At 41.0% G+C, this 8,824-nt stretch overlaps 3 protein-coding genes across 5 annotated transcripts; all 3 read left to right on the top strand.

Moving 5' to 3' along the window:
- Positions 1-84: 84 nt before the first annotated feature.
- Positions 85-1,299, top strand: LOC6583177 (52 kDa repressor of the inhibitor of the protein kinase). The gene is made up of 5 exons (XM_002008817.4): positions 85-235; positions 287-349; positions 408-843; positions 911-1,055; positions 1,113-1,299. The coding sequence occupies exons 1-5, from the start codon at positions 91-93 to the stop codon at positions 1,215-1,217; spliced, it is 894 nt and encodes a 297-aa protein (XP_002008853.2). The 5' UTR covers positions 85-90; the 3' UTR covers positions 1,218-1,299.
- A 975-nt stretch (positions 1,300-2,274) lies between these two features.
- On the top strand, positions 2,275-4,571 carry LOC6583178 (dynein axonemal intermediate chain 2). Of its 2 annotated transcripts, none has more exons than XM_015162768.3 (5): positions 2,275-3,572; positions 3,635-3,813; positions 3,872-4,109; positions 4,172-4,395; positions 4,460-4,571. In XM_015162768.3, the coding sequence occupies exons 1-5, from the start codon at positions 2,502-2,504 to the stop codon at positions 4,476-4,478; spliced, it is 1,731 nt and encodes a 576-aa protein (XP_015018254.1). In that variant the 5' UTR covers positions 2,275-2,501; the 3' UTR covers positions 4,479-4,571. The 2 variants fall into 2 exon arrangements, with proteins under 2 accessions (XP_015018254.1, XP_002008854.1); XM_002008818.4 differs by having other exon boundaries at positions 4,172-4,391.
- Positions 4,572-4,677: 106 nt separating this feature from the next.
- LOC6583179 (2-(3-amino-3-carboxypropyl)histidine synthase subunit 1) lies at positions 4,678-7,445 on the top strand. 2 transcript variants are annotated; one of them, XM_015162769.3, is made up of 3 exons: positions 4,678-4,772; positions 5,628-6,428; positions 6,488-7,445. In XM_015162769.3, exons 2-3 carry the CDS (start codon positions 5,652-5,654, stop codon positions 7,085-7,087), a joined length of 1,377 nt encoding a protein of 458 aa, XP_015018255.1. In that variant the 5' UTR covers positions 4,678-4,772; positions 5,628-5,651; the 3' UTR covers positions 7,088-7,445. The 2 variants fall into 2 exon arrangements, with proteins under 2 accessions (XP_015018255.1, XP_002008855.1); XM_002008819.4 differs by lacking the exon at positions 4,678-4,772 and adding an exon at positions 4,816-5,273.
- The last annotated feature ends 1,379 nt before the right edge of the window (positions 7,446-8,824 follow it).

Here is an 8,824-nt window from a genome sequence, read left to right on the forward strand (position 1 = left end):
CCACCAGCCCTACGCTTATCAGCTGATTAGTCTGTGATTTGTTTATTTTTCCGCATTATGCATATTTACAATTGCTAATCAGGAATTATAATGCGTTGTGCTGTAAGATACTGTGGCAACAACAATCGAAATGGCAATAAAAAGAATTGGCGCTACTTTCACTTTCCAAAAGATAAGCAACAGCTCAAGAAATGGATTGAATTCTGCGAGCGCGACATAACAAATCCAACAACAGGTAAGTGGTTTTGTAACGAAGTGAATAAGTGAATAATAAATCATTTATTAGCCTGTATCTGTAATGAGCACTTCACTCCGGACGACTTTGAGCGTAATATGCAATATGAGCTTGGTAAGTTTAAATATATACATATAGCAAAACTGTTTCTATAGCAACATGCTTTTTTCAGGTTTCACACGTAAGAACCCAACAAAATTAAAACCTGGATCCTATCCCACTATACATGGGCCACAGACTAAGTTGTTATTAAATAATGCTAAGGATAAACGCAGAAGTTGTAAAGATGCAAACCCATCTAGCAACCATAAGAAGAAGCAGAAAGTGGAAGAGAATTCAAATAGCTCACAGCTTGAGCAGCTTACCCCAAAAACAAACAAAAGAGAAGAGGAAGCTGCTGAAAGTGGAAATAGCCAGTATCAAAGCTATGAAATGATAGAGTATATTAGCGAATCGGACGATGCTCCCCTAACTGATGAGGGGCCACGAATCGGACGTATTGAATTGGAAATAATTGACTCGCTTGATCCCCAAACAAATACTGAAGAACATGTGGAAATCATTGAATCTGAGAGAGACAGTTATGCAAGGCATTTAGAATGCGAAGTGTAAGTGAAAAATACAAATGATTACAAATTTATATTTACTAAAATCGAATTTTGTTGCTATCAACAGGAGCAGCCTAAGGCGTCAGGTTTTCTTCTTGAAAGATGAGCGTAAAAAACTGATGGATGAAATTCAAAGCCTAAGAGCAATAGTTCAAAACGCTAGACTAAAAGACGAATCCCTGGAGAGCCTTAACCTAGCCAATAATAAGACTGTTTGTATTAAGCCGGGATTAACTTAAAATTAATTAATTAATACACTATATTTACAGATTATAAAAAGTAAACACAGACCTCCAATTAAGAAGACAGTCATGCTATACACAGCAAATATTGATAGCATCAGGAAATTACGAAAAATAAACAAAAACGACTGAGTAAAAATAACTCTAATAACTAAATTTACAAACATATGTATATAAGAAATATATTTTTATACAAACATTGTTTATACGTAAATGAAGTCATCAAGCTTATCTTAAGATTTTGTGAAAACTAATCCATTTGTTTGCAAGCAACAGGCAAGTCAATCCGACTGAGTGAGATTTTTAAGAATTTTATCTGCACTTTCCCAGAAGGAATTCAGCTAATCTCTTTCTTATGTATGTGTCGCTATCATAACTCAACTTTAACGAGCAGGCAAATGTATTGGGTGGGTTGTTCGTTCTTATCGCGGAAATTTTGTCTGGTAAATTTCCGACAAGGTCAAAGTCATTAGGACCACGACGCCTACAAACGAACATATTGAAAGATTGAGCTGACCCTGCCTGCCTGGCTCTACCTGCAGGCCTATAAAACTGCGCCGCAACTTCCAATCGACCTGCACTTCAAGCGAAACTCTCTGGCGATCAACAACGTGCTCGAACCGGACCAGGAACTCTGGCCAGTGGGCGATAGAAACTGTTGCGACGCGGCGTAGGAGTACCAAATCAGCTGGATGATAATACCATCGCACTGGAACTCTGAATAGTTGGCAATGGGAACACGAAGCCCACATGGAACCGGAACCAACTGGAGGAGCAATACCCATGGAACTGCGCCAAGGCATTTGCTTGCTGTGTCAGCAATTAGGAAACAATTTTCAAATTTAGTTTAACTCTAGAAATCAATTGTAAATAGTCCCCCAATCCCCATTTAGTCAAATTTATTTAGCAAAAATTATACAAAGTAGCCAATTTTATTTAGATAATGATGCTTTAGTATATTCTAAATATACGTGATATTCACTGCAATAAAATGTAATTTACACCCCCTATATAAAGTTTTTTATTCCAATTTAGACATTCATTGTACATGAAATACAATGAAATACATATAAGAGATATATTTATACATAGCCCATACATACACTAAAAAAAATGTTTATATTTGAAAATTTCAATTAAAATTTTACCAAAATTATTTTGGTATATATTTTGTTGTTCTTTAAATTTATATAAATCATAAATAACATATATGGCAGAATTTAACCTTCCTCAAATTGAAAGCGTATTAACAGTTCCACGAATATTAAAAAAAAAAAACAAACGTAAATATTGATAAAACAGAAATGCGTTACCTAGGAGTACAGTAAACCTTATGGCCTCAGTTTGTTATGCTATAACAGTTAGTCTTAACAAGAGAATTGAGTTGTCAGCTTAAGAGTTTATATTTTTCCGAGAATGGAATATATATACAAAAAGGAGCGACGCACATTTGGCTCTCGGGTGCACTTCGAAGACAAGGATGAGGTGGTGTTTAGCGAGAACTCGAATCCAGAGCTGGTCAAAAATTTCATATTGAAGAACCCCGTGGATCGGTCCACACAATATGCGGGGCAAACTTCGCTCAGCGTGGCCAACACGGAGCGCGCGACGTACAAGAGCACGGGCATCACGCACAATGAGGGCGGCTGGCCGAAGGACATTAATATGCATGATCCGGAGCAGACGGTGCGCTACAAGCGAAAAATTGAAAAGGATGAGAATTACATAACGCAAGTGATGAACCTAACCAAACCCATGGAGCACTACATATTCCAGAACAATGCGGTCAACATCTATGAGAATTACTTTGAGAACATGGAGCCGGCTCCACTGCCGGAACCTTGCAAATCCCGCACGGTTAACGTCTATCGTGATCCGAATCCGATAAAGGTGCCCGTAAAGCATTTGTCCTGGTCGCCAGATGGTGGCATCAAAATGGCCGTCAGCCATTGTGACATGAAGTTCCAGGGAGACAAGACCGGGCAACGCTGCAACTCGTACATCTGGGAAGTGGAAAACCCAAACGAGCCGTTCCTAACGCTGGAACCGAAGGTCCCATGTGTGTGTCTGGAGTACAATCAAAAGGATCCCACCAGCCTGGTCAGCGGCATGTACAACGGCCAAGTAGCTGCCTGGGATACGCGTCACGGCAAGCTTCCTGTGATGATCAGTGAACGCGAGGTTTGTCATCGTGACCCGGTCAACTCGGTGCTCTGGAATAACTCGAAGAGCGGCACGGAGTTCTTCTCGGGCGGCTCCGATGGCCAAGTGCTCTGGTGGGATACACGCAAGCTCAGCGAACCGCTGGATCGCTTGCTCATGGATCCGGTCAAAGGCGACGAACAGGATTTATCACGCTCCTATGGCATCTCGGTATTGGAGTATGAGACAACCATACCAACTAGATTCATGGCTGGCACCGAGATGGGCATGCTGTTCTCCTGCAACCGCAAGGGTAAAACACCCACAGAGAAGATACAAATCAGGGTGAGGGCTCTTAGAGGCTCTCTGCAGAATCTCTTAATCTTCAAACCTCTTTCTGTTTGCAGATGATGTGTCATTTGGGTCCAGTGTATGCCATCACGCGCAATCCAGCTTTTGTAAAGAACTTCCTCACGGTGGGCGATTGGTGTGCACGCATCTGGTCCGAGGATTGTCGTGAGAGCTCAATTATATGGACTAAGAGCAGTTCCTCGATGCTGACGGACGGCGCCTGGAGTTACACCAAGTATGAATTGACATGCATTTAGCTCAATACGATACAGGGCTAACCATCCCTGCCTTAGGGTCTCTCAATTCTTTATCACTCGCATGGATGGCGTGCTGGACACATGGGATCTGTTGCAGCAGCAGAATGAGCCCGTGTTAACCGTCAAAGTTTGCGATGAGCCGCTCTACTGCGTTCGCACCAACGAAAATGGAAAATTCGTCAGCTGCGGCAGCAAACTAGGCGCAACTTTTCTAATAGAAGTTTCCGAAAATATGATAATGTCAGCTAAAAACGATAAGCCACTCCTAACGGCGGTAAGTCGCAGTACAGTACATATAAATAATATAATTATTTCATTATGATTCGTATTCCAAAGATGTTTGAACGCGAAAATCGACGTGAGAAGATTTTGGAGGCCAAGTCGAGGGAGAGCAAGCTAAAGATTAAGGCCAACCATGGGCAGGAGCAAGCCGATCTGACCATGCTAAATGGCAAAATCAATATGGAGCCATTTGCCAGCGCCTGCGAACAGGCAGCCAGCGAATATTTTGCCGCTGTGGAACAGGAGCGATTGCGACGAATGCCCGGAGGCAAGCGTAGGTGAACGCTGAAGTAAACTGTCTTCATATAATATCTTATCTTTAATATTTTCTCATACTTGCAGAGGATGCGGAGGAGGCTGATGTGTCGGAAGCAGAAACCGTGAAAGCTTAAAACTTGAATTGTTAATTACTTACTGTTATGGGTCGGTTAAGTTACTAAAGCATATATACATACATGTCACAAACGTATTGTTTAATTTTCAAAATAACGGTCGGCGTTGTTCAACACTGCAAGTAATCGATAATTTGTGGTGGTCGGACAACAGTCGGTGAGCTGCATACCAATTTTGATTAAAGTACACAGCAACAGACTACAGTCATCGATACAAGCATTGGAAGTTTTGATATATATTTGCTTTAAAATTGATAAATAACGTAAGAGAAGTTTGTAATTGATATTATGAAATAAGTGCCCTTGTAGTTGTTGCATTAAGTGCAGGCACAAGTGCCGAATTGTACACAAATAGTTTGAAGTGCGCGGGCAGTATAACCAACGTCCATGTTGCACGTTGCTCTGTGTGGCCTACGTGACTCAGAAACAGTTATCAATGGCGCAACAACAGCTGCTTCAAAAGTTCACTGACCAATTCCGTAGTGCAACTGCAACCCCTGAGCATAGCCGCATTTAAATTTGAACTGTTAGCGAGGCAGCAACTAATTGCAAATAATCTTAGAAACAGTGCACAAGTGTGTGTGCACACGTGTGTCTCTATTAAATAATCAGTAAAATAAAAACAAAGCAAAAAACAAACGCAAAAGCAACAACAAAATACTAGACGAGAAGAAAAACAAAGTGAACGTCTAGGAAATCTCACTGAAAACCTTGGCGCGTTTGCCATTCGACAGTTGCAGCTAAAATTAATTAACAAAGTGAAGGTGAGGACCCATACCTGAGTCATCAAATGCAATGTTTAATTACTGAAACTTCTTCAAACAAAGAGAAAAAGAATAAAAAATAAAATCAGGTTAATTGTTTACACATGCATTTTGCATGTCTGCAGTCACGTAGACCCAAATTTTTCACAGCGCTCAGAGCTCATTAGCTCTCCATATATACGTAAATAGACAAATAAATGCATAAATATAAAAATACAAAAAAATAATAATAATAATAAACATACATATTTATAATCACAGACCAAAGACAAGGTCAAGTTTGTTGTCACATTTGTTTTTGTGTATCACATTTGTTTATAGTATCGAATATTTGTTTACGCTTGTGCATTACAGTTGTAGCTCCAGCAATTTGTCATCATGTTGGACATTGTCCAACCCGTCGAGCACCTGAATGAGGGGAGCAACAACAACAACAACAGCGATGTTGTCGTCATACGCGCGAGACCAAAGAAAGTGTTTAAACCCAAGGCGCGCATCAATCGCATACCACAGGAGCTGCTCAACGATCCCCAGCTGCAGCAGGCCATCGACCGGCTGCCCTCCAACTACAATTTTGAGCTGCACAAAACCATCTGGCGCATCCGTGAGACGAAGGCAAAGCGTGTGGCTCTACAGCTGCCAGAGGGACTGCTGATGTACGCCATGGTCATCAGCGACATTGTGGAGCGATTCACAAGTGCCGACACCGTCATCATGGGCGATGTCACCTATGGCGCCTGCTGCGTGGATGACTACACGGCGCAGGCCTTGGGAGCGGATCTGCTGGTGCACTACGGCCACAGCTGCCTGATACCCGTGGATCAGACCTGCGACATTAAGGTCCTGTACATATTTGTTGATATAAAGATCGATCCGTTGCACTTCCTGGACTCCGTCAAGCTGAATTTCAAACCAGAAGTGGGTCAAATAGCGCTGGTCAGCACAATACAGTTTGTCACGACGCTGCAAGCAGCTGCAGCAGAGCTGAAGGCAGCTGGCTACGATGTTCTGGTGCCGCAGGCCAAGCCCCTGAGCCCGGGCGAAATATTGGGCTGCACTTCGCCACAGCTGCCGGAGACAACGCAAATGATTATCTACCTGGGTGACGGACGTTTCCACCTGGAATCCGCCATGATTGCAAATCCTCTGCTCAAGGTAAGCAATCAAACTATAGACAAAGCACCATAAACTTTATTAACTCGAATATATTGCAGGCCTACAAGTATGATCCATATGAAAAGAAGTTCACTGTGGAACACTACGACCACAAGGCCATGCAGAGCCTACGTCACTCGGCTGTGCAGCGTGCCAAGCAGGCGAAGCGCATTGGCATCATATTGGGCACACTGGGTCGGCAGGGCAGCGCTCGAGTGCACAGATTTCTGGAGAAGCGTCTGCACGCCAAGGGCATTGCGACGACAACAATACTGCTGTCTGAGATCTTCCCACAGAAGCTGGCGCTGTTCGCTGACATCGACGCCTTCGTACAAATCGCATGTCCACGTCTGTCCATCGATTGGGGCTCGGCTTTCGAGCAGCCATTGCTGAATCCCTATGAGCTGTCCGTGGTGCTGGGCGACATCGAGTGGACGCCAGACAATGCTTCGCCACGCACCAATGCCTATCCCATGGACTTCTATGCCAGCGGCAGCCTAGGTCCGTGGACACCAAACTTCAAGCCCCCAGCGCTCGGCGAATGCGAGAATCGACCCTCGGCCGACTGCTGTGGCCGCTGCACACGCGCCGAACTGGAGAAGGATGATACCGGCAAGGCGGCGGCATTGGCCGACTTGCTCGACTTCAAGAAGGGCTAAAGAATCCGACCAAGAGGAAATTGGCAGTCCTCGTATCATCGTATACATTTCTCTCACTGCTGAGTAACTAGGTGATTTAGTTTATGTGCCCGCCCAGCCCAAATGTAATATACCTACTAATTTAAGTTAGTACAAATATCATTGCTAAGTTATTGTGGCGATGTATATATGTATATACTTCATGTATGTGTATATATATGTATATATTAGCTCAACATTTGTGTTCAATCAAACTCTATTTGATATCAATGACAGCATTCATTTAATATTCTAGTTTTAGTTGCATTTTTCAGAAAACAAATATCATTTAAAGTTACACGATCTTACGATTAAAGAAATGTTTAATACGCCAACTAAATATGAACTCTGATCTTTTGATTATTATCAGCTGTAACTGTACAACGTATGTATGTTTTAGTTTTCGACTGCTGCTGGAGTCTAATATTTGCTTTACTACAACGCAACAGCATCTTGGCTTTATATTTGATGTATTTGTTTTTCCCTGCGAACATCTTTTTGATATTTTGTCTTTATAAAAATTATATACATATATATTATGTATGGGTAAATTAACACTTCAGAATCTACAATGCATCATCAGTAAAGCACGGCAATTAAATTTTTATATATTGTTTTTATTTTGATATGATTCACAGTTTATTTAGCTTTGCTGGAGGTGCCCCAAATTTTGAGTAAAACTTAAAAGTTACTTTTATATGTATAAATAATGAGCTTTAAGTTCTTAGCAAATTCTTTACCCCTTATAGAGCAAACTGATAATGACTGTCTGACTGTGAGAAATGAAGATAGCGAAATTAAGGCCAGTGAACTGGAAAGTAGAATAAACAACAATGTCATATTATGTGTCATGTATATAATGTCATATTATATACCCATTATTATATGACATTAACGATCATTAACTCATTGCATTCTAATACAATTGAAATTGATAGCTAGATACAAAAGTCTATTGAGGTATATATGTTATATTACACATAATGAGTGAGTGATAGATTTCTAAAGATCTAACCATAGGAATTTCATTATCACATAATTAGGAAGGGTAGATTTTAGAGAAAAGTAAGTGCAAAAAGTCATTATTATTATAGTAAAAGCATCAGCATCGTTATGATCAATATAATCATCATTAGGATAATGAGTATCAATTATATAATTATCATTCACAGGCGCGATCATAAGCAACATAACATCATTATTATTATAATGCAAACAGCTAAAATGTTTGTATTAAGGCAATACCTATAGCTATTATTAATAGAATCTAACATTCAGAATTACCCTTATTAAATATTTAATATATTAACAATAATAATATTAATAGAAAGGATTATAAGAGCCCCACCACAGCACCACAGCAACCAGTCAACGCCAGATCACCGACAAGACTGAACCAAAGCTGTCCCGGCTTCTCGCTTTTATAGGCACAGTTTCACTCATTTGTCTCAGCTCCGCTCTTGAGTAGTTTTTTGAGTTATTTTGTGTATGCACAATAAGTGCAGGAGTAAATTGAGTCTTTCTATTGAGTAAATGGAATATGGGAATGCATTGTGAACTAGAGGGTGGAACGAACGGTATGGATCACCAAACATACATACATACATATATGATGAATATGCATGTGTTTGTAGTGTTTGTTCGATTTGTCTATTGCGCTGCTGAGCAGGTGAATGAGTTGGATTTATAAGCAAATCTGAGCCATACAGGGTGCGATTT

This window comes from Drosophila mojavensis, unplaced genomic scaffold (assembly GCF_018153725.1).
Source record: "Drosophila mojavensis isolate 15081-1352.22 unplaced genomic scaffold, ASM1815372v1 contig_74, whole genome shotgun sequence".
Taxonomy (NCBI): domain Eukaryota; kingdom Metazoa; phylum Arthropoda; class Insecta; order Diptera; family Drosophilidae; genus Drosophila; species Drosophila mojavensis.

What these genes read in the sequence shown, in the direction of transcription:
- LOC6583179 (XM_015162769.3), top strand. Translation starts at nt 5,652, where the DNA reads ATGTTGGACATTGTCCAACCCGTCGAGCACCTGAATGAGGGGAGCAAC. An exon ending in TTGCAAATCCTCTGCTCAAG is followed by an intron (nt 6,429 to 6,487) that starts GTAAGCAATCAA and finishes AATATATTGCAG; the next exon opens with GCCTACAAGTATGATCCATA.
- LOC6583178 (XM_002008818.4), top strand. Translation starts at nt 2,502, where the DNA reads ATGGAATATATATACAAAAAGGAGCGACGCACATTTGGCTCTCGGGTG. An exon ending in CAGAGAAGATACAAATCAGG is followed by an intron (nt 3,573 to 3,634) that starts GTGAGGGCTCTT and finishes TTCTGTTTGCAG; the next exon opens with ATGATGTGTCATTTGGGTCC. An exon ending in ATAAGCCACTCCTAACGGCG is followed by an intron (nt 4,110 to 4,171) that starts GTAAGTCGCAGT and finishes CGTATTCCAAAG; the next exon opens with ATGTTTGAACGCGAAAATCG.
- LOC6583177 (XM_002008817.4), top strand. Translation starts at nt 91, where the DNA reads ATGCGTTGTGCTGTAAGATACTGTGGCAACAACAATCGAAATGGCAAT. An exon ending in TAATATGCAATATGAGCTTG is followed by an intron (nt 350 to 407) that starts GTAAGTTTAAAT and finishes TGCTTTTTTCAG; the next exon opens with GTTTCACACGTAAGAACCCA. An exon ending in AGGCATTTAGAATGCGAAGT is followed by an intron (nt 844 to 910) that starts GTAAGTGAAAAA and finishes TGCTATCAACAG; the next exon opens with GAGCAGCCTAAGGCGTCAGG.